The sequence below is a fragment of the Orycteropus afer genome, unplaced genomic scaffold, assembly GCF_000298275.1.
Source record: "Orycteropus afer afer isolate SDZICR_OR568_19922 unplaced genomic scaffold, OryAfe1.0 scaffold00706, whole genome shotgun sequence".
Classification (NCBI taxonomy): Eukaryota; Metazoa; Chordata; class Mammalia; order Tubulidentata; family Orycteropodidae; genus Orycteropus; species Orycteropus afer.
This window is the reverse complement of record NW_006922293.1, coordinates 780,209-804,800: the sequence shown is the minus strand read 5'-3', so window position 1 is coordinate 804,800 and position 24,592 is coordinate 780,209. Positions and strand designations below refer to the sequence as shown.

Genomic DNA, 24,592 nt, shown 5'->3' with positions numbered 1-24,592 from the left:
GGCAAAAACACTGAAAAGAAATATAGCAAAATATAGAGTGACTGTGTCAGAAATCAGCTCTAAGTGATTTTTTTCCTATACTCTCTAAATTTCACATATTTTAATAAAGGAAAAAAATAAGACCATACAGTGCTTATAAACAGGGATTAGTGTATTGCAACCCTTCTGTGAATAAATCAAACCAGATGTTGCTGAGTCAATTCTGACTCATGGGGAATCATTGTGTCACAGTGGAACTTTGCTCCATAGAGCTTTCAGTGGCTGATTTCACAGAAGTAGGCCTTTCTTCTGAGGTACTTCTGGGTAGACTCAAATTCCAACCTTTCAGTTATTGGCTGAGTGCTGTTAACCATTTGTACCACTTTCTATGAATAAATAAAGGAGATCTGGTGGCACAGTGGTTAAGGCATTCAGCTCCCAACCAGAAGGCCTGCGGTTCAAACCCATCAGCCACTCCATGTAGAGAGAAAGATGAGGCAGTCTGCTTCACAAAGATTTTCAGCCTTAGAAACCCTATGGAGCAGTTCTATTCTGTCCTATAGGGTCACTACGAATCAGATCAACTCAATGGCAGTGGGTTTCGTTTGGTTTGGTTTCTATGAATAAATAAGCTTTTTATCCACAAGTTTATCAAATTTCTAAGTATATGTTCAGAGTAGTGTACTTCCTGGTACAGAGCAGCAACAGCAGCTAGCATTTATTGAGCTATTACCATGTGCCAGGCATAGTTCTAAGTACCCGTATTAACTCATCTTCTGCCCACCCTATGAGAGAGACACTGTTATGATGCTCAAAGTCACAAAGCTAACCAATGGTGGAGCAGGGAGGAATTAGTCCAAGAAGTCTACCTCCAGATGCTTTGCAACTAACCACTGTATTATAATGCTTTAATTTTTAAAACGCAGCACAAAATCCCAAGTGTCTCAAGTCAGACAAAATTTAAAGTAAAATTTTAAAAATACTATGTACTTTCTGTGTAATGCCTAAGGCACTTGGCTGCTAACCAGAAGGCTGGCGGTTCAAACCCACCAACCACTCCTTGGAAGGAAGATGGGGCAATCTACTTTCGTAGTGATACTGCCTCAGAAACCCAAGGAGGGGTCGCTGAGTCAGGGCCAACTCAACGGCATATAACAACATGTACTTTCTAGAATTTCAATTAAAATACAATTGAATATAGTTTCAGAAACTGAAAAGCAAGGGAAGACAAATTGAAATACAAGAAAACAATGTTATAGTAGCATGGGGTCCAATTTCCCGTCAGTCAATAAAACAAACCCACTGCCATCAAGTAGATTATGACTCATAGCTACCCTATAGCACAAAGCAGAACTGCCTCAGAGGGTTTCCAAGGCTGTAAATCTTTACAGAAGTAGATCGATGTATCTTTCTCCCACAGAGCACCTGGTGGGTTCAAACTGCCAACCTTTTGAGGCATTAACCACTATGCCACCAGAGCTTCTTTGTCAGTCAGTAGTGTTACAAAAAGCACAAAGTGAAGACAGTGAAACTTAATCAGTCCAGGATAAAATGCTAATTCTGTTATATCCAAATTTGCCTTTATCACAGGCAAAGCATGTTATGGTAAGACTTAGAGTAAAGAAAATCAATGTTCTCGGATACATTCCTGGAGATTACAGAGGGAGGCAGCCTGTTAGAATAACTAACACTCCTTTTCTCCTGCACTCAGATGTGGAGAAAGTGAACAAGGACACACTTACACACAAAGCTACAGAACAGGTGTGTCTGTCAGCCTGACAATAAGTTGATCATGACACTGAGCAAATCATTTGAAACTATCCTTCTGCTTTCCCAGCCATAAATCTCTCTTCCCTGGTCTGACTAGAGTCCTGAGAAAAGTCTGAGTAAAGAAACAGGTTAGGACAATGCTTCCAAAATTCCAGTTTATGAACCAGCAATGGTCACTGGCAAAAATGTTACCTGTCCAGAAATTTAATTTAAATAAAGAAGCCTCTTACTCATTAAGGTTTATAAATGCTAAATGCTCTTATGTAGGACTCTGACCCCCAATCCCAGGGCACGCTGAATTATTTGTGTTCTCATTCTGATTTGAGTACCCTTGCCCACTTTTCCATGTGGCTCATGGGAAATCAATCACTCATGAACAGTCAGCTGCAGCGTGGCCTTTTCAAGAGCCCCTCTCTGGAACCCAAGACAGCACTTCTGCCACCCCTCACCCCACTGGATTATGACTTACATATAGGCAGGGCCATGCATTAGCAGATGCTACGTCCCCAGTCCTAGGCACGGTGCCTAGCACTGTGTGATAGAGAAGGAAGAAGGAGGGGAAGAGGGTGCAGAGCAATGCTTGTGTGTATAGTGGGCAGTAGTGGGCAACCTAACCCTGAGCAGTGAGACAGCAGGGAGGAGCAGACAGCAGGGCTGAAATACCAGAGTGCTCCAACTCTGGACAATTTACTCAACTTCACAAACCTCAATGTCTCCATCTGAAAATGAGGACAATACCAACACCTACCTCATAGGGCTACTTTGAGGAATAAATGAGAATGACCGTATAAATTACTTAGCACTCCCCTGGGAACATAATGAAAATTCAACAGCGTTAACTATTATTTTTTTCTAGTCTATGCCCTTTGAAAGGGAGCTCTGGTGGCATAGTGCCTAAGGCATTTTTTTTAATGCCCTTTGAAAGACTGATATGATCATTAATACAGTATCTTTACTGTACTTAAGGGAATGGAATCCTTGGGTGGTGTAAACAGTTGCTCAGTTACTAACCCGAAGGTTGGAGGTTTGAGTCTATGTAGAGGTACCCTGAAAGTAAGACCTTGCCATTTACTTCCAAAAAAATAACCAAAAACCAAACTCACTGCTGTCGAGTTGATTCAACTCATAGCGACCCCTCCTTGGGTTTCTGAGGCAGTATCACTACGGAAGTAGATTGCCCAATCTTCCTCCTGAGGAGTGGCTGGTGGGTTTGAACCACCAGCCTTCTGGTTAGCAGTCAAATGTCTTAGGCACCATGCCACCAGGCTATTGAAAACCCAATGGAGCCTGTTCTACTCTGACATACATGGGGTCCCCATGAGTCAGAATCAATTCTACTGGCAACTTGCATATTAAAGAAAGAAAACTGCCATGGTAAGAATCACATTAAAACAATAATACACTTGATCAGTCAAGCAGCACCTATGAGAAATAGCACTTTTCTGACTTCATTTTTCCCTCCTCTCCATTAACTTTTTTTTTCTTTTAATTCCCTCTTTTCAGAAGGAAGGAATGATAGAAGAAATGAAAGAAAGAAAAGCGCAAGCCTTACTCTGCTACCCCAAACGTGACTACTAACATCATATGAGACAGGCGCTAGTAGTGAACTGCCTCAGGCACTTGACTGCTAACCAGAAGTCTGGAGAGTCAAACCCACCAGCCACTCCTCAGAAGGAAGGTTGGGCAATCTACTATTGTAGTAGTGATGTTGTTGTTATGTACCGTCGAGTCACACCTGACTCATAGTGACCCCTCCTTGGGTTTCCGAGGCAGTATCACTACGGAAGTAGATTGCCCCATCTTCCTTCCAAGGAATGGCTGGTGGGTTTGAACCGCCAGCCTTCTGGTTAGGAGTCAAGTGCCTTAGCCACTATGCTACCAGAGATACCGCCTCAGAAACTCAAGGAGGGGTCACTATGAGTCGGTTTGACTTTATGGCATGTAACAACAACAATAACATGAGATACCAGCCACTCCTTGGAAGGAAAATTGACTAATCTACTTCCCCAGTGATACTGGCTCAGAAACCTAAGGAGGGGCCGCTATGAGTCAAGTCCAACTTGACAGCACATAACAACAACAACAACAACAACATATGAGACTAATACAATGTTAAAACCATATGCTTCGTTTTAGGAGCAGGGAGGTACTAAGGAATTTAACTAATTCTCTCAACATTTAACATGCCAATAACAGAAAACTACCTCAACAAAGCATCCCTTAAAAAGAAATCTGTAAGTAGTAGCCATATATTTTTACTATTGCAGCACTCAATTTAATTTATACTGTCTTTGGAGTCTGTTTCATATCATCTTTGGTGGTCAGAAACGACTGATGACTTCAATCACTCTCCAAGTGGAAGAAAGTCCATAAATGACTCCCAGAAATGGAAAGTTTCCTGGAGAGAAGGAATCCTCCTCTCCCCTCAAAAAAATGATTCACTTTGGAAGTTTTTTGAAATCCTCAGATACAACGCCTTTTCTTTTCCAGGCCTCCTCTTAAGATCTACCTGAGACTTATTGCAAACAAATAATCAAAACTGAAAAACATATGAAAGGAATGATATGGGCATTGTTTTCCACATAATCATCTATACGTCCAGCAAATTCAAAGTTGAAGCCAGTTTTTCTTAGTACCATTATACTTTTTTGCTGGAAAAATCAAAAACCAGTTTTTTTTTCAGTAATTACTCAAACATGCAAATGATTTCCTCCATATGTGGTCAGATCCATATATTACAGAATCAACAATTACATCAAGCAACGTTCCAGAGCTCAGTCACCATGGCCAAGGCCATTTTATTTTATTCTCCTAAAACTCCCAGTTCAGTGAGGACTTCTGCATGCAGCAGGTATTCAATAGTGAGTGATGACAGAATCAAAGTAATAAACTTGTTGTACACTTGTCTACTTCAATAATGACTTACTTTTGTACCATTGCCATCCCACTCTCTTACCCTCTTATCTGCCTATGGTCTTGCCAACCATTCCAGAAGCTAGACAACTCTACAAGATAAACAGTAGCACCAGGAAGGTTCACACTCCTTATAACAACCATTTGAGATCAAAAGGGCAGCATTTGCAAAAGGACAAAGTTCATTCAGAAGGCAGGAAGGGTTAGGAGAGAAGGAGGAATGGAGAGGAGCAAAAGAGGGAGGTAATGGGATGAGTGATGTTACATTGAGGAGACTGCAATCAGTGACATGAAATAAAATGTGCAGGAATTTTTGATTGGAAAACTGATTTGCTCAATAAACTTTCATGGAAATCATAATAAAACGTTTTAAAAAATATATGTACGTGAAGAAAGTTCTATGCAGAGGATAGCAATTACATGGTATTTATTTTTGCTCTCTTATTGTTGTTAACTGCTTGAAGTCAGCCCCCAACTCATATTGACACTATACACAAGAAAGCAAAACACTGCCTGGTCCTGCACCATCCCCACAATTGACTGAGGGCTGGACCACTGTGATCCGTAGGGTTTTCACCAGCCGATTTCAGAAGCAGATTGCCAGAACTTACTTCCCAGTCCATCTTAATCTGGAAGTTCTGTTGAAACCTTTTCAGCTTTATACCAACATGCAAGCCTCGGCAGACAGATGAGTGGTGACTGCACAGAAGGTGCACTGAGAATCAAACCCAAGTCTTATACAAAGAAGCTGCAAGAGACTACCAGCACTGAACAACCACTGTTTTTGCTATGTGCTTTTACTGTGCTCCATGTATATCGACTCCCCATTAAATTACATATGCCACAGAAAAGAGCACAGAGACTGATGTCCCACTTTCTGTCCTCAGAAACACTAAGTAAAAAGATCCCATTAAACAAACCAAACCCACTGCCATCAAGTCAATTCTGACTCATAGTGACCCTATAGGACAGATAAGAAGTGCTTCATAGAGTTTCCAAGGCTGCAAATCTCTAAGGAAGCAGATTGCGTCATCTCTCTCCCACAGAGCAGCTGTTGGGTTCAAACTGCCAACCTTTTGGTTAGCAGCCCAATGCATTTAACCACTGTGTCACCAGAGCTTCTAAGAAGATCCCATCACAACAATGTTGAAAGAAGACAACATGGAATCTCAAGCCCAACCTAAAGAGCCCTACTATTCTTAGATTGTGCCTTAGAAGGAAAGTTGCCAGAGGATTCCAAGTCAATTCACCCCAGGAAGAAAGCCACCAACCTAATCTGCTCCTTGCCTCAGGAAGCCCTTGATGCACTAAGCCACACCACCCAACAAGCAGAATAGCATATGCAAAACAGAAACCTCCAAAAAATAGTTCTGTCTTAACTCCAATTTTCCTTTCCTCCCTGCACTTCTTCCAAATCATTTGTGCACAGATTTGCAGAAGTGAAGATGTTGCTGTTGTTGTTGCGTGCCATCAAGTCAGACCTGACTCATAGCCACCTTTCCATGGGTTTCCGAGGCAGTATCACTCCAGAAATAGATTGCCCAACTTTCCTTCCATGGAGTGGCTGGTGGGTTTGAACTGCCAGCCTTGCAGAAGTGAAGAGAACAGTTGAAACAGACTGGGAGCCCAAGGCACCCAGTGAAGCTCTGCCTATAGTGAACCTCTGGCTTTGTCTAGAGCAAGAAAGTTCCTTCCTGAGGCCACAATGTCCCGGCAAATCCATCCCCAACCAGTGCTTCCATCCTATCCCACCCCACATTTTTTCCCCACTCCAATTTTTATCTTTTTTATTCTTTGCCTTCTATAAATGTATGTTGTTGTTGTGGTGGTGGTGTGCCGTCAAGCTGGCCCTGAGTCATAGCGATCCCTCCTTGGGTTGCCAAGGCAGTATCACTATGGAAGTAGATTGCCCAACCTTCCTTCCAAGGAGTGGCTGGTGGGTTTGAACCGCCAGCCTTCTGGTTAGCAGTCAAGTGCCTTAGGCACAATGCCACCAGAGCTCCCCTATAAATGTATAGCTAAATTAAAAAAAATCTGCTGATAGCATTTCACTAATTTACTGTTTAAGAAACATGGCACCAGTATTCTCTCCTAGGAGACTATACTAAAGAGAGGAAAATGAGAAAATGTTTTCAAGCATTCAATGTCAAAAATAAAAATAACTAAAACTGTCCCATCCTCCCTCCCCAAAATCATTCAGCCCTGCTGGCAATGATATCTTGGAGCTATTATCCACGTTAATTAACATTATAATACAGAGTACATACAGGACCATTTCCCACACTACAACCACTAGCTCTTCCAAGGTCTTCCACATACTTAAACCAGCAACCTTAACCCTGTTCAGAGCTTCTGAAAGAAGCATTACCCGCAAGAAGACAAAAGAGCTGGTAGAAACCATTGAAAGCATCTTCATTCCGGTACCCATCCCATCTCCACTATTACATTCACTCTCCTTAAATCCATGCTTTCTGTCTTATAGGGTAAATGTCAAAGAAGGATTAGGAGTGGTGAGAAAGGAAGAGCAATGGAACTTAGGCTATGGGACAGATTCCAGGAACGCAAATGTGAGGCCAAGCAGAGGGTTTTCCAAGGCCAGCTCCTATACCCCATACAGTCTGCCATCCTGATAAGCTGCCCCTTGCCTACTGCTCCCCCATTTCAGTAAGAGTTAGCAGATAGACAAAGAAAGCAGGAATGTGTTGTTGTTAGGTGCTGCCGACTCGTCTCCAACTCATAGCAACCCTATGCACAGCAGAATGAAACACTGCCCGGTCCTGAGCCAGCTCCATGATTCTTGCTACACTTGAGCCCATCGCCACTGCCATCATGTCAATCCATCTCGTTGAGGGACTTCCCCTCCTTCGCCAACCCTCCACCTTACCAAGCATGACATCCTTCCCCAAGGAATGGTCCCTTCTGACAACATGACCAAAGTATGTGAGATGAAGTCTGGCCGTTCTCGCCTCCGAGGAGCATTCTGGCTGCACTTCCTCTAGGACAGACCTGTTAGTTCTTTTAGCAGTTGATGGTACTTACAGCATTATTCATCAACACCACAGCTCAAAAGCATCAATTCTTCTTCGGTCTTCCTTATTCATTGTCCAGCTCTCACAGGCATATGAGGAGACTGAAAATATCATGGCTTGTGTCAGGTGTACCTTAGTCCTCAAGGAGACATTTTTGCTCTTCAGTACTTGAAAGAAGTCCTTTGCAGCTGATTTGCCCAGTGCTATAAGTCGTCTGATGTCCTGACTGATGCTTCCATTGGTGTCAATTATAGAACCAAGTAATGTGAAGTGTTTGACAATTTCAGTCTTTTCTCCATTTATTGTAATGTTGCTTATAGGACCAGTTGTGAGGATTGTTGTTTTGTTTATATTAAGATGTAATCCATACTGCCGACTGTATTCTTCAATCTTCATCAGTAAGTACTTCAAGTCATCCTCACTTTTACCAAGCAAAGTTGTGTCATCAGCGTATCACAGGTTGTTAATGATTCTTCCTCCAATCCTGATGCCATGCTTTTCTTCATATAGTCCAGCTTCTCGGATTATGTGCTCAGCACACAGATTGAATAAGTATAGGGAAAGGACACAACCCTGACGCACTCGCTTCCTGATTTTAAACCATGCAGTGTTCCCTTTTTTTCTGTTCGAACCACAGCCTCCTGGTCTATGTACAAGTCCCTTATGAGTACAATTAAGTGTCCTAGAATTCCCATTCTTCTCAATGTTATCCACAGTTTGTTACGATCCACACAATCCAATGCTTTTGCATAGTAAATAAAACACAAGTAAACATCTTTCTGGTATTCTTTGCTTTGAGCCAAGATCCATCTGACATCTGTAATGATATCCCTCATTCCATGTCCTCTTCTGAATCCAGCTTGCACCTCTGGAAGTTCTCTGTCAATATACTGTTACAACCATTTTTGAATTATCTTCAGTAAGATTTTATTTGCATGCGATATTAACAATATTGTTCGATAATTTCCCCATTCTGTGAGATCACCTTTCTTTGGAATGGGTACAAATGTGGATCTCTTCCAGGCAGTTGACTAGGTAGCTGCCTTCCAAATCTCTTGGCATAACCAAGTGAGTGCCTCCAGCAGGGCATCCATTTGTTGAAACATCTCAATGGGTATTCCATCAATTACTGGAATCTTGTTCTTCACCAATTCTTTCAGTGCAGCTTCAACTTCTTCCTTCAGTACCATTGGTTCTTGAACATATGCCACCTCCTGAAATGGATGAAGAGCGACCAGTTCTTTTAGGTACAGTGATTCTGTGTATTCCTTCCATCTTCTTTTGATACTTCCTGCATCATTCAGTATTTTGGCCATAGAATCTTTCAATATTGCAACTGAAGACTTAAATTTTTTCCTCAGTTCTTTCTGCTTGAGAAATGCCAAGCATGTTCTTCCCTTTTGGTTTTCTGACTCTACGTCTTTGCACAATTCATTATAGTAATTGGCTTTGCTCAAGCTGCTCTTTGAAATCTTCTGTTCAACTCTTTTATCTTGTAATTTCTTCTATTTGCTTTAGCTACTCTTCGCTCAAGGGCGTTTCAGAGTCTCTTCTGACATCCATTTTGGTCTTTTCTTTCTTTCTCGTCTTTTTAATGACCTCTTGCTTTCTTCATGGATGATGCTCTTGATGTCATCCCACAATTCTAGTTTTCAGTCAATGGTGTTCAATGCATCAAATCTATTCTTTAAATGATCTCTAAATTCAGGAGGGATATATCCAAGGTCATATTTTGGCTCTCATGGACTGTTTCAATTGTCTTCAAGTTGAACTTGTATATGAGCAGTTGATGGTCTGTTCCACAATCAGCTCCTGGTCTGGTTTTGGCTGAAGATACTGAGCTTTTCCATCGCCTCTTGCCACAGATGTAGTCAATCTGATTCCTGTGTACTCTGTCTGACTATATATGTGTGTATAGCTGCCATATGTATTGTTGAAAAAAGGTATTTGCAATGAGTAAGTCATTGGTCTTGCAATATTCTATCATGCGATCTCCAGCATTACTTCTGTCACCAAGGCCAAACTTTCCAACTACCAGTGATTCTTCTGTTTCCAACTTTTGCATTCAAATCACCAGCGATAAGCAACACGTCTTGATTGCATGTTTGGTCAATTTCAGACTGCAGAAATTGATAAAAATTTTCAACTTCCTTATCTTTGGTTTTGGTGGTTGGTGCGTAAATTTGAATAACAGTAGTATTAATGGGTCTTCCTTGTATGCGTATGGATATAATCCTATCACTGACAGCATTGTACTTTAGGACAGATCTTGAAACATCCTTTGTCATGATGAATGCTACACCATTCCTCTTCAATTTGTCATTCCCGGCATAGTAGATCACATGGTTGTCTGATTCAAAATGGCCAAAACCAGCTCACTGATGCCTAGGATGTCAATCTTTATGCATTCCATTTAATTTTAGACAACTTCCAATTTTCCTAGATTCATTCTTCGTACATTCCATGTTCTGAATATTAATGGATGTTTGCAGCTGTTTCTCCTCAATTTGAGTCATGCCATGTCAGCACACGGAGGTCCTGAAAGACTTACTTTATCCATATCATTACGGGTGGCTTTAGTCTGATGAGGCAGCTCTTTCCCAGTCCTATTTTGAGTGCCTTTTGACCCAAGGGACTCGTCTTCCTGCACTCTATCAAACAATGTTTCCGAGCTATTGATAAAGTTGCCCAGTAATGCATCAGACAGTGTTTCTCTGCTATTCATAAGGTTTTCCCTGGCCGATTTTTGAGAAGTGGATGGCCTCCTCCTTCTTCCTAATCTCTCTTAGTCTGTAAGCTGCGTTGAAACCTGTGTACCATGAGCAACTCTACTGGTGTCTGAAACACCAGTGGCACAGCCTCAAACCTCACAGAAACGTACAAGCCCCACAGGATGACAAACTGACAGACAAGTTTGTCACCCTTAGCTGTTGGAAACCTCTGCGCCCTCCCCTCACCTAATTCCTACCTGGAACCTGCTACTTTGTGGTCCCTGGCCACTCCCTCCCTTTCCTGGCTCTAGGGGGCCTTGGGCCTAGTCTTGCCTCCCATCCCTTTTTATCCGGATATCCTGCCACTCTAGAGGTCCCTGGCCTCCCTGCTCCCTCACTTTCCTGGCTCTAGGGGGCTTGAGGCCTAGCCTTGAATCCTGCCCTTTTGTACCTGGATATCCTGCCGCTCCACAGGTCCCCAGCCTCACCCGCTCCCTCCCCTTCCTGGCTCTAGGGGGCTTGGGACCTAACCTTGCCTCCCGCCCCTTTTTACCTGGAGATCCTGCTGCTCTGGAGGTCCCTGGCCTTTCCTGCTCCCTCCCATTCCTGGCTCTAGGGGACTTGTGAGCAGGAATACAGGTACAAAAAATATCATGTGGGGCAATTATATCCATTTAAGCACACACTTTAAGATAAAGTACATCACACACAAACAAAACCACATTTTGTAAAGAATCAATTATGAAACATTACAATGAGTTCTTTAAGCATAGCCTGTCTACACACAGCACCTTCTGTTCAGCCATGCGGGAGACACTGCCCAAGGAGTATTGTGCCATCACCTCAAACATCAGCATTCAGAGAAGAAAGTATTTAACTGTACAATAATGTTGGCCTACCTTACATAAGAGAGGGTCTTCCTAGATTCATAAAGACAAATATTCATTCTGTGGTTGTATGAGATGCCTATCAATCACTTTGGGTTCTACTGACTGAGCAGACAGGAGGCGCCAAACAAGGACCAGAGGGTCAGCTTGATCAACAGCAAAGCTTCATTAATGGAAATGTAGGCCAAAATGGGGCCTCCTAACCCCTCCCCAATGAGTGAACTAGCCTCCAGAGGAAGGACAGCTTGATAACTACCCAGCAGTGTGTTTTGCAGGCAAGAGAAGGTGAAGCAGGAAGAAGAGTTGGCTGAGCCTATCCCAGGGAGACCCTACCTGGTAGCTTTCCACAGAGCCTAGAAACTAGGACTTCAAACCAGTTTACCCCAGTTTGAGCCCCTGCTAAGAATTTACATCTCTACTCTAGCTATACTGAATTGGAATCTACATTTGAACAAGATCCCGAAGTCATTCTTACATATGTCTAAAAATTACCTGGGGATCTTATTAAAATGTAGATTTTGGTTCAGTATATCTGAGGTGGAAATGCAAATTCTCAGCAGGGAGTCAAACAAGAATGAACTAGTTCAAAATCCTGCTGGAAACACAAAGAAACTCTCCACCTTGGGCACAGGAACACCAACACTGCAAGAAACTGGAGAGGGCAAGAGACCAGTCGTACAGCTGCCCCTGGTTTGGGGTTGGGGGGGAAGGCTTAATGGATGGATGGTCAGGCTTTTCATTAAGACAGACTCCCATGGAAAAAAACATGAGTAGATGGAGAAAGCAACTGGAAATGGTGTTCACTCCAATACCTGTCTCACCCCACCCCCATGCCCTCTTCGCCTGTGCAATGGAGAATGTAACAAAAGTCCCTCATGTTTCTTGAGGCTGAGGGAGAATAACTGTTTTCCTCAACACATTTTCTCACCTACTCCTCAAACAACCCTGTGAAGTAAACCCCATCCCTATAAATATTTTAGGTGTTAAGATGAAGTAAATCAGTAAGAATTAAATAGGTTAGGTACACTGGGGAGTAATAAGGATATCATGTTAGGTAAAGTAGAGGGTCAGCAAAAAAAGGGAAGATACTCCGTGAGATGGATTGACACAGTGGCTGTGACAATGGGCTTAAGCATAGCAAGGAGTGGGAAGATAGTGTAGGACCAGATGGTGTTTCATTCTGTTGTGCACAGGGCCACTATGAGTTAAGAGCTGACTTGATGGCACCTAACCACCACCGAGGAGTAGGAGTCCCTGGGTAGTACAGATTGGTAAGTGCTCTGAATCAGCTGGATGACAACCATTTAGTTTGTTTTTACTAACAAAATGTTGGCAGCTTGAATCCATCCAGATTTGCCTCAGAAGAAAGCCCTGATGCTCTGTTTTCAAAAGGTCCAGCCTTGAAAACCCTATAGAGAGAATTACTCTGCAACACATGGGCTCACCATGAATAAGAACTGACTTAATGGCAACTAGGTGGGACCGGGGAGTAACAGAAGCATGAAGCAGGGTGTAACAAAAAATGTCTATAACAAAGAAAAAATACTTTCTCTAAGTAATTCTAAACTACTTGTACAGGGATGGACTTGAGATTCCATTTCAGAGTTTAAAGAAGAGATACCTAGGCATCCTAAAATAATTTGAACATGCCAAAGGCCTTTCTAGTCTTTGAATTCTGTACAGTATTTATTTCTCTCACTGCATGATTAATATTTCGATTTTTATATGAAACAAAGCCAAGGGAGTTCAAAGAGGGCTGTCTACAAAATGAAAAGCCAGGAAGCATCAATATAAATAAAGTTAAACTTAAAAGATGTTTAATAACCTTTATGAAATGAAAAACAATGACTAATTTCGTCCAAACAACTAGGTCATGCTGAAATCCCAACAATTCTAAAACTTAAATATAATAAGGCAAGAATTTTTGCTTTGCTTCAGTGGTCAAACTGAAGGACCCATTCAAGGGAAAGTCCGGTAATACAGCCATAATTGGAACACTAGAGGAACATTTGGGGAGGGGGATGGAAGTTGGGAAACAGAACAAAGCAGAGTTATCATTACATGAAGTACTACATGGAAATTTGACAGAGTATGTCAACAGTAAAGAAAAAAAGGTATTTCTCACAAAAACCCAAACACAGTCATTAAGCAAACATCTGAGAATCTTTCACAGAGGCTACAATAGCTAAGGCTTGTCTCTTGCTTGGACAAAGCAAGTGAAAAATCTAGTAGATATATAATGACATACATAACACTAACAGAACAAAGCAAAATATGCTGGGTTGCCCAAGAAGTCACTGAGTGCTCATGAAATTAAAGGGCAAGAGGCTCTTGGCTGGGAAGATGTGGAAAGGCAATAAGTTAATGAAGAAATGAAAACCTAAATTGAAAGAAAACTTCTGTCAACTGATGTGAGTTGCTTCTACTTATTCTTAAAAACGAGCTTTAAATAATTTGGGAAGTAGGATATTTCATGAAAAATCACATTCAATGCAAGCCCAATTCACCTAATAAGATATACTCTTCTCATTTAAAAACATACAGCACTCAATCAATTAAATATGAAATCACTAGAATCTGGCTGGGAATCCCTAAGTGGTACAGTTAATGCAGTTTGCAGCTAACTAAAAGGTTGGTGGGTCAAACCCACACAGAAGTGCCTGAGAAGAAAAGCCTGGCAATCTACATCCCCACCCCCTCCCAAAATAAAGACAGCTGTTAAAAACCCTACGGGGACACAGTTCCACTCTGACACATATGCAGTCACCATGAGTTGGAATCAACTCAACAGCAACTGGTTAACTGGTTTAGAATCTTACTGTAAGCCTGTGTTCTAGCCTTTGCAATACACTCAATATAAATACATCATTCAACCTCAGGAGTATTCAACTTTTCTGGCTTAGATCTCATAGTGGTGAAATAGAACAAAAGCATAAATAAATATCCCACAAGAAAGAACTTGCTCTAAAACAGAAGCATAAACCAAAAACTAGACACAGGGTTTTCAAGAATCAAATGATTGTCAGGTCTTTGTTCCAAGGTGCCTCTGAACCACCAACCTTTCCATTAGTAGGTACTGTGTTCAACCCATTTGCACCACTCAGGGACTCCATAGGATAAGAGCATACTACCAAGTAAAAAGGAGGAGAAAAGGTAAAAGAAAGGGCAGCCTGGTTATTAGACGCTTGGCAGTACTGTCATGATTTGCAGAAAGCAGACAAAGAATTTTAGCTACACAATTGACTTTTAGTTTTCATTACAGGCCTCCTCGATTTTCCCGAAGAATATCCTTTCTTTCCCTCAACTCATTCATCTTAAGTAAGACAGCAGTCTCTGACAAAGTAATTAAATCTTTTTAATAGGAACTTTTAAAACCAAGTGGTTGGTGGCTGAGGACTTTCCAAAATATTCCATTTCTTATGTAAACCAAAACAAGAAAAGCGAAATCTAGCGTTACACTTCCCAGGCCAACTATACTATGCTGCTCATTGCAGAAAATTAAATAAAACAGAACCAAATACACTTATCTCTTTTCACATAAAAACATTTTTAAAAAGGTATTAATTCAAATTCACCTTTGTTCTGTATATGAGCCCTGAGGCACAATGGTTAAAGCACTCTGCTGATAATGGCAAGGTCCACAGTTTGAACTCACCAGCTGCTCAGCAGGAGGAAGATGTGGCATTCTGCTTCCAGAAAGATTTATAGCCTTGGAAGCCCTATGGGGCAGTTCTACACACTCTGCCATATAGGGTTGCTAAGTGTCAGAATCAACAGCAGTGGTTTGATTTGGGTTGGTTTTTTTGGTCCAGTATAAAATCAAGGGAGATAGTAATTTGCTATTTGCTCTAATTTTAATATCCTAAAGCTGAAAAATTTAATAATTTTTGATACAGTTTACAGAAGAACTTAACACTTCAATAAATGTATAAATAATAACCAGTTTTAAAAGTTTCTAAAAAACCAAATGACTTCCTAAAGACAAAGGGTTACCAATAGATTCAAATGTTCCTGCTGAATTAAAAAGTATTTTAATAATCCTGAGACCCGATGTATTATTAATGTATGTTCTAATTTAACAAACATGCAACATTATAATTCTGTTCCTGTATAGCCTTCCAGCTTTTTATTATCTCAGCTCTTACCAAGTCTTTGAGAAATATGACAGTAGCAAATGATGGCTATCACAGAAAAATGTCAGAGTAAAATGCGTTTTTTCCCCTCTCATCTTAACTTAATGTAAAAAGTACTACAATATGTTCTTTTCCCCACAACTCTGTGCCCTTTGCTACTTTTGGGAGAAGTACACTTCTAAACAAAGCAAAAGAGATAAACTATTTTTCTGCCCATAAATAAGAATTAAGTATATACTCTGCACTGTAAAAACTAATTATTACTCCTATTCAACATATAAGAGAATTTTACAACTTTCTAACCCCTCATTTGCTTTCATATTGGGAAAAAGAAATCTTCCTTACAGCCTGGATGGCAAACCAGGTACACCTCATTTGAAAAGCAAATACGCAAAGCAATACAAGTGAAAGAGCTTGTTTCTGTATCTTAGTACAAACTTGTTAGTGGAATTAATGGCTGTTAAAAAATAAAAAATAAAAGACCTGAAGTTAGGGGAAAAAATCCAGCCTCACTGTTTACTTCTCAAAGTTCTTGGAATTCCTCATCACAGCTCTTGTTCAATAACTTATTTCTTTCCCTTTGTGGTTAATAACATTAATTCTATTCCTGCTCCATTTTTGGATTAAGAGCTGGGTTTAGGAGACTCCTTCAACAAACTACCATGCAAATATGTAACCTCAACCACTTTATTCAATTTAGTGACACAAAAAGGCACATTTTGCTTCTGTGAATAGAATACAATGGCAAATATCAAACAAACTGAAGAGTTACTCAGTAACAGTGTGTGGCAAGATACCAGATAATCATACAGAATGGATGGTTCAGTTGACTGGTAACTAAATATGGAGTTTTTTTCAAGCTGAAGAATTAAACTCAGCCTAGATCTAGGGCAACGGAAAGATGTCACCTTTGGAAATATTGGTATTCCATTTCTTCCTGATACCATTACAAGCTGCATTTTGTTGGCATTCAGAATAGGACAAAGATCTGAGTGGCATGCCAGTCTTCTATTTCATCACCCCTGAATGTACTCTAGAGGTGGGGACTGAGGCAAGAAACTAGCAATGATACCAGCAATGATATTATCGTTTGGTTTGTGGTCAGGGCACTTGGAATGTTGTTAGTCAATCCTGTTTCACAAAAATCAGAGTTACTTTAAAAAGCTATAAAGGATGAGGAAATGGACACATCGCCAACCAAAGACTTTTCTGTTACCAATTAACCAGTCTTAAAAAAATGCCAGACAACTAGCCCTGGAATTCTCATTTACCTACAATGGTGTAAAAAAAAAAAAAAAAAAAACAGAAAAAGAAAAAATTTGCTGAAAAACACTCCCCAGAAGAGAAAACTCATGTCAGCTTTTTGTCCCTTCCATCCCTTCCAAAACAGTCAAAAAGGTTTAGCCTGTAGCCTGTAAACACGTCCCAAAAGACAAACTTTAAGATAATCTGAAAAACTCAAAATTACCAGAAAATACCCAAGAAAAATCCCCTGAGATTTAAGCCATTGATCTTTCAGACCCTAGCGTGTACTGGGTGAAACAGCAATCCCAGAATTAGTCATGGATTATAGCCTGAAATGTCTGCCTTTGTTCAACCATCATACACCCAGATTACGAAAACGTTCTTCTCTAGAATTTCTTAAGTAAGCAATAATTTTCACTTTATGATTGCACTCCGAATCTAAACAAAAGAATACTATAATGGACACTGAAAACTCCAAGTACGCCTCCAAGATGTGCCTAATGTACATTACAGCCCAGGCTCAGCAGCAAGCTAACATCAGACACTGTCCAGATTCTGTTCAACTACCTGATATTTTCTTCCATGAAATGTGGGCTAAATTAGGCAGAGGGAAAAGGAGATCCAGACTGGAACCTACTTTGGAAGTGTGAGCCCTTCTATGAGAAGTGTATGATACTTGCAACTATATTTCATACTGCTCACACACTTACTGCCTTCCACTTGCTGCCAAATCTTCCTGCATTTACCTTGAAAATCTTTCCTGGGGAAACTTTGATGTTAATCATTCTGCCAAATTAGATACAAATGTCACAAACACATCTTAAAGCACACCACAGAACAATGTTCCTCTCCCCACTTACCTGGAAAAGCGTGCGGATTGGGCGACCCTCTCTTAAGGCACTTGGAACAGAGGATATGCACGGTGTAGTGCAGTCCAGGCCATTCCTGCAGTAGGACATTCAGTTCCTCTACCAAGGGGGTTATAGCTTGCCATGCTGTCCATATATTTGGTAATGATGCATGGCTGGCAATTGACAAAGTATCTGGCTGCAAGCCCCCCTTAGCAGGTCTGTAACTCACCACCACAGGTACTTTCCCTCTATATGCAAAGATCTGGAATTTGCCATCTGATCTGTGCACCACGTGGCTGTTGATCTGGACGCTGTAGCGTGCAAACAACCCAGGTGGAAAGGTAAAGGGAAAACTATATTCAATTTGCAACTGCTCAGCCACAAAAGACTGCCCAGCCAAGTTGGTCCCATTAATCCAGGCCTCTGCATGGGGCACTTCGTTCTGTACATAGCACGGAAACTTGTACCAGGCTGTGGACCCATTCAAAGGCTTGCCCTTGGGTTTATTGAGGCAGTAACAGAGTCCCATCTTCTCTAGTAGCTCCAGCAGTAGCTGCAAGTCTTGCTGGGCCTGGACATGAGGCTTAAGCAGCAACCGAATGATATGGGCAGGCAAGAGCCCATGCAGCAGAAAGCCTTCCACATAATGATGAAGCTGCGTGGCCCGGAGCAGATCCTGGCTAGGGGCAGGCAGTGCCATCAGGGGTAAGCTCTCCCCATCCGCCTCCCCATCTCCACTGTTCCCCAGGAGCAGCTTATGCAGCAGTAAGGAAGCATCCCTCTGGAAAAAGACATTAAGGATGTCAATGAGGCGGGTCAGGTTGTGGAAGACATGCTCCTTGAGGGCCGGGCTGTCCTCAAAGTAGAGCAGCTTGCCACTCTCATGCAAGTAGGAAAGGGCACTCTGAAGCCGGTCCTCCGTCAGACCTGCCTGCAGGCCCAGACGTGCTGAGTCCCACCAGCTCAGCCAAAGTCGCTGTGCCTGGGGTGGCTGGAAATGTAGTTCCTCCAGCACCTGCCAGGATCGAGGCAGTACTCTATGTAAGTTGGGGAAGATTTCCCTGTGCTCAGCTACTGACAGCAGCTTGTCCCGCAGGCGTTGCAATTGGCGAGGGTCCTTGCAACTAACAGGCAACACAGGGGAGAGGATCTGCAGACGGTGGTTGAGCAGATACTGAAAATGGGCCTTGCGTCGCCGAAGGTTCTTGTCTGAAACGCCATAGTAGGCTGCATGGGGGCTGGCAGAGCGCAGCTCAAAGTCCCCGGCCAGTGCCTCATCTACCACCTGGGCCAGGTGGCTGAGCCCTTCTGCATCGTGCTTCTCCTGCAGGGAGATCTGGCGGTGAATGTCCAGGCACTTTTCCTCCAGTTCCCGCTCCCCACACAAGTCTGCATGCGTGCCCACGATACATACCACGGCATGGGGCACCCGGGCCCCTACCCTATGCAAGAAGGAGCCCACAGTGGTGGGAAAGCAGCATGGCTCATAGGTGGCCAAATTGACCACTAGCACATAAAGTGCCCCTGGGGAAAGGAAGAAGGGCTGGATCACCTCATAACTTTCATCACCAGCTAAGTCATACACGATGAACCGCAGGCCCCGGGAAGCATCAGCTGTCCAACTAGTCACCTCAATGCCCTTGCTCGTGGGAGGAGGTGAAGGTGGGTAACTCTTCTCTTTGTCCCCTCCGCCCTGGTTTCCCTCCAATCTCTCCTCAGTGAGGCAGTGACGGAGCAAGGTTTTTCCTGCAGCCTTATGACCCATCAGGAGCAGCTTGAGGCGAGGCTGTACTGCCGGCTGGGAATGAGCCAGCTCCTTCTGGTAGGCTGCGATGTAGGGGATGCCCTTCATGCAGACCTCGTAGGGGGGCTGAATCAGCGGGTTGTCCTTGATCTTCCACAAGCCCACCCGGGAGAGCTGCCCAAAGTTGTCCGGAAGCACAGCAATCTGGTTCCCTTGCAGCACTAGCTCCTCCAGGCCTGTCAGTTCCACAATGGTATCTGGTAGGTAGCGGATCCGGTTATTATCCAGCCACAGAGTGAGAAGCCGGCCCAGGCCTGAGATAAGGGATGGCACTGAGGTAAGCTGGTTGCGACTAAGGTAGAGTTCCTCCAGACCAGCCAGCGGCAGCAGTGCAGCAGGGAACTCCTCAAAGAGGTTGGAAGAGAGGTTGAGCATTTTGAGCCTTTGTAGGCTGCTGAACTGGGCGGGCAGAGCGTGAAGCCCGTTGTTGTCTAGCATAAGGCTCTCCAGGCTGGCCAGCTCACAGAAGCCGATGGGCAGGGTGCCAAGTTCAGCCCCGCTCAGCCAGAGGATCTTGAGGGCACGCAGGGCACTGATATCCTCAGGTAGGCCCCGCAGCCGGTTGCTGGACACATCCAGCTCCTCCAGGGCTGCCAGCTGCAGCAACTGCTGGGGAAAGGCAGTGAGCTGGTTGTGGTCCACGTCCAGGGTGCGCAGACGGTGGAGGCAGGAGAGGGAGTCAGGCAGGTGCGCCAGCCGGTTAAAGCTGACATCTAGCTCCTCCAGGTGCACGAGGGCGCCCAGCTGGGCGGGCAGGGAGGGCAGCTGGTTGTGGCTGAGATTGAGCTTCCGCAGCTCCCGCATGGCACTCACCACCTCTGCACCCAGGCCGGTGAGCCGGTTGTGGCTCACGTCCAGCTCTGTGAGGTGGTGGCCCAGCTCGGCCACCGCCGGGGGCAGCCGAGTGAAATGGTTTCTGCGCAGAACTAGAACGCGCAGGCTGCCCAGCGCCGACCCCAGCCCATCGGGCACCTCCTCCAGGCCGTTGTTCCCCAGGTTCAGCACCTCAATGTCCCCAATGTTGGCCGGCAGAATGAGCTGGGGAGCTTCAGGGGAGTCGAGCTGGTCGGCGCCGGCCCCAGGGCAGCCCCCCGACGCGCTGAGGGTGAGCTGGCGCAGGTTGCTCCTCAGCTTCCTGGCGCGCAGGGCGGCGTCCCGCCACAGTCTCACCGTCTTTAGGTTCCCACTGTCCTTTCCAGCCATGGCGGGGCCCCGGGCCGACACCCTCAAGCGGGCGCGGGAGCCCGCAGCTACATGCCGCGCTGCGCCTGGGCTGGCGCCCGTCTCCCGGGCCCTCTGGTTCCTGCTCCTCCCTTCCCACCAGCCCTCGGCGGCCGGCGGTTGTGGGTCCTAGCGCAGCCAGCGGCCGGGCGCCAGCAGTTGGGGGGCGGCGGCAACGCAAGCAACTCCGGGGGGCGCCGAGCACACGGCGCAGCGGGAGGCAGCGGCGACCGGCTGGGGGTGCAGCTCGCATTCTCTTTCCTTCCGCGCCATGGGCGCGCGGAGCCGCCGCTGGAGCATCAAGGGCCGCCGCAGCCCACCGAGCCGAGGAGGATGCCTATTCCTCCTCCCACTCTGCCTGCCTCGCAGCACCTCGCTGCCCAACTCCGGTCCCGCTACCCACGCATCTGCGGCCCCACGGCCGACAACGTCGTCGCCTCCGGGAGCTCTGGGAGGAGGCTAGCACTCGGCTCCGCGGCGGTCATGTTGGGGCGCACGGCTGGGACGCAGCTAGGGAGAAGGGGCGGCGTCGCCTCCTTTTCCCGGCTTCTCCGGGCTCAGGCGGGAGCAGAAGCGCAGCGCCCGGGCTCTGAGAGGGCAAGACCGGGAAGCGGCAGCGCCGTAGAGCTGACCGGCCCCACGTGACCGGCGGAGGCGCCGCGTGTTCCCGGCACCGCCCCGGGGGCGGGGACCGCCAGCGAGCGCCAGGCGCAGGGCTAGGGGCGCGTTGTGGGTGCAGGGTGCGATATGTTGGACGCTGGACCGGGAGACCCGCGGGGAGACAGTCCTTGCAGCTGATATGGAGCTCCGGGCTTCCTCCTGGAAACCCGCATTTGTGTTCACCTGGTCTCGCTCTTTGTTGCCCCTGCGTGCGTAAGGATTTCCTTTTCTTACCCAGTTGAATATGCTGGCTTCCCTTACTCATTCTTTACCCCCTTTCCCCTTTCTCATCCTACAGCCACACCATAATGGAACTGGCAGAATTCGGGGTCTGGGTTTCATTTTAGGAGCTCAGAACTAGAGAATGACTAAACAAAAGAAGAAAAGCAGACAACCATTCGTTTGGTATACATTTATTGAGGCCTTATTTTGATCCGGACCAACTGAGATGTTTCAGGCTCAATGGCACATAACAACAACAAAGAAGGCTTTGGGCAAGCACTTACTCGCCGGCCTGATGGGGGTGAGAGGCTGGATATGCAAGATATTTTGTCTACGTTATACTACTTATCTTCACAACACCATGATACAGGTACCATATCCCCAATAGAACAGTACACTGTGGGATCAGCTGTTCAGGCAGTATTCACAGTCCAGTGCTCAATTCTAAGGTTAATTTTTCTTCCGTTAAGAAAAGTTTCTCTGCGATTACATCGAAGCTAAGTAAATAATTTTTTCAGAGTTTACCAAAACCTTGAAACCTATCAATACTCCAGATGCCACTTCCATTCTAAACACACTGCCAAGGAGTCGGATCCCACTTATAGTGACCCCTCCTTGGGTTTCTGAGGCGGTATCACTAAGGAAGTAGATTGCCCATCCTTTCTTCCAACCTGCAAATTGGTTAATAATGCAAGTAATTATTTTCCAGACAGAAAGAATTAATTGGTTAAATGCATCACATAACACATTTTGAGATCGGTAAGGGTGCAGTTATATAGTAGTAATAGTTTGTCTCCTCAAAGTCAGTACCTTAACATCTCAGGCTGGAAATCTGCCCCAGTGATGGTATCAAGTCCTGGGCAGTAACATCCTGTAACTGGAGGATGCTCTATGGGTCTAGTGGGTCCCAGAGGCTCTGAGATCACAGGCAAAACTGTGGGTAAGTTAAAAAGGAGACCTGATCTGTGTTCACTCTGGAGGACTCTGTTGTTGTTGTTGTTATGTGCCGTCGAGTCGGCCCCGACTCATAGCGACCCCTCCTTGGGTTTCCGAGGCAGTATCACTACGGAAGTAGGATTGCCCAACCTTCCTTCCGAGGAGTGGCTGGTGGGTTTGAACCGCCAGCCGTCTGGTTAGCAGGCAAGTGTCTTAGCCACTATGCTACCAGAGCTCCCGGAGGACTCTGGGGAGATCAAATTACTTAGGGGTTGCCACCACACACACACAAAGATGGTCGGAATCTTATAAGAAAAATTCCAAGTCATGTAGGCTGACCCCTTTTATTCCCAGAGAAGGAAAACGGGCACAAAGATATTAAGTGCCTACCCCAAGAAGCCAGCAAGGTAAGAGATAGAACCAGGTCAGCTAACTCCCCAGATTGATCCCTAAACACATGGCCCTGAAGGTATCCTTGAGACTGACCCCAAATCCTCCTCCCTTCAGGCTCATTCTAAGATAAAACTGAATCTCAGCTTTGGGGAGGAAAGCAGAGACCTTACCTTAACTGGTAGAACTTAAATCTTAAATTATTTTGGATTATATCTAAATACACACACACATACACACTGCCATCCAGTCAGACCGGACTCCTAGAAACCCCTCCTTGGGTTTCTGAGGCAGTATCCTATGGAATTAGATTGCCCCGTCTTCCTTCTGAGGAGTGGCTGGTGAGTTTGAACCACCAGCCTTCTAGTTAGCAGTCAAGTGCCTTAGGCACTATGCTACCAGAGCTCCTATGGAATTAGATTGCCCAACCTTCCTTCCAGGGAGTGGCTGGTGGCTTCTGGTTAGCAGTCAAATGCCTTAGGCACTATGCCACCAGAGTTCCCTATATCTAAATGTTGTTGTTATGTGCCCTCGAGTCGGCCCCGACTCATAGCGACCCCTCCTTGGGTTTCGGAGGCAGTATCACTACGGAAGTAGGATTGCCCAACCTTCCTTCCGAGGAGTGGCTGGTGGGTTTAGCCTTTAAAAATTGTATTCTTCCTTTGTCAGGAGGTAATATGCATTTTGCTTTATCTGATAAAAGAGAAATAGATAGGACTAGAGAATGATTTCACTCAGGCCTCTCAGCCCTCACACAGCACCAAAGCCTGGAGTGAATGAGTTTGTTCAGCAGGGACAACTCTTCTGAGCCCTTCTGAGTCTTGCTACTTTGCTGAGTATCGATGCAGTCAATGTAGTACAAAGTGAGGTAAGGGAGACTACTCCAAGATTCCCTTGAAAGTCCATACTGTAATGGATTGAATTAAACACCCTAAGAAGATGAGTTGAAGTCCTAACCCTACTGTATCTTTGAATGTGGCCTTGTTGGAATATTGGGTCTTTGAAGATGTTACCAGTTAGGTTAACAGGAGATCATATTAGAGTAGGGTGGGTCCTAATCCAATAGGAATCCTATCCTTATAAAAGAGAAGACACAGAAACAAGGACTGACACAGAAGATTACCATGTGAAGACACATGCAAATTTGGAGTGATGCATCTACAAGCCAAGAATCAACAACTTATCACTAGACAACATCAGAAACTGAGAGATACATGGAAGAGATTTTCCCTCAGAGCCCTCAGAAGGAATCAATATAGCCAATACCCAGATTTCAGACTCCTAGTCTACAAAACTGTAAGACAACAAATTTTTGTTTTTATAATCCACCCAGTTTGTGATACTTTGTTACAGCAGCCCTAGGAAACTAATACAGCATGAATCCTAAAAGCTGATAAAATCAACTAAAGAGACAAAACTTCCAGGAAAAGAAATAGTGTCCATGACAGACATGAATTGTTGTTGTTGTTGTTACATGCCATCGAGTCGTTTCCGACTCATAGAGACCCCATGCACAGCAGAACGAAACACTGCCCAATCCCTCGCCAGCTCCAAGATTCCTGCTATACTTGAGCCAATCATCACAGCCACCGTGTCAATCCATCTCGTTGAAGGCCTTCCCCTCTTTCGTCGACCATCCACCTTACCAAGCATGGCATCCTTCTCCAGGGAATGGTCCCTTCTTACAACATGACCAAAATAGGTGAAACAAAGTCTGGCCATTCTCGCTTCCAAGGAGCATTTCGGGTGCATTTCCTCCAGGACAGATCTGTTAGTTCTCTTAGCAGTCCATGGTACTTTCAGCATTCTTTGCCAGCACCACAACTCAAAAGCATCAACTC

At 44.6% G+C, this 24,592-nt stretch overlaps 1 protein-coding gene across 1 annotated transcript in view; it reads right to left on the bottom strand.

The window, feature by feature from the left end:
- Positions 1-20,525, bottom strand: part of MFHAS1 (multifunctional ROCO family signaling regulator 1) — a 137,895-nt gene extending 117,370 nt beyond the window's left edge. Inside the window, exon 1 of the mRNA XM_007957112.1 lies at positions 17,528-20,525. Within this exon, the coding sequence (XP_007955303.1) occupies positions 17,528-20,525 (2,998 nt within the window). The remainder of the gene's footprint in view (positions 1-17,527) is intronic.
- Positions 20,526-24,592: the final 4,067 nt, after the last annotated feature.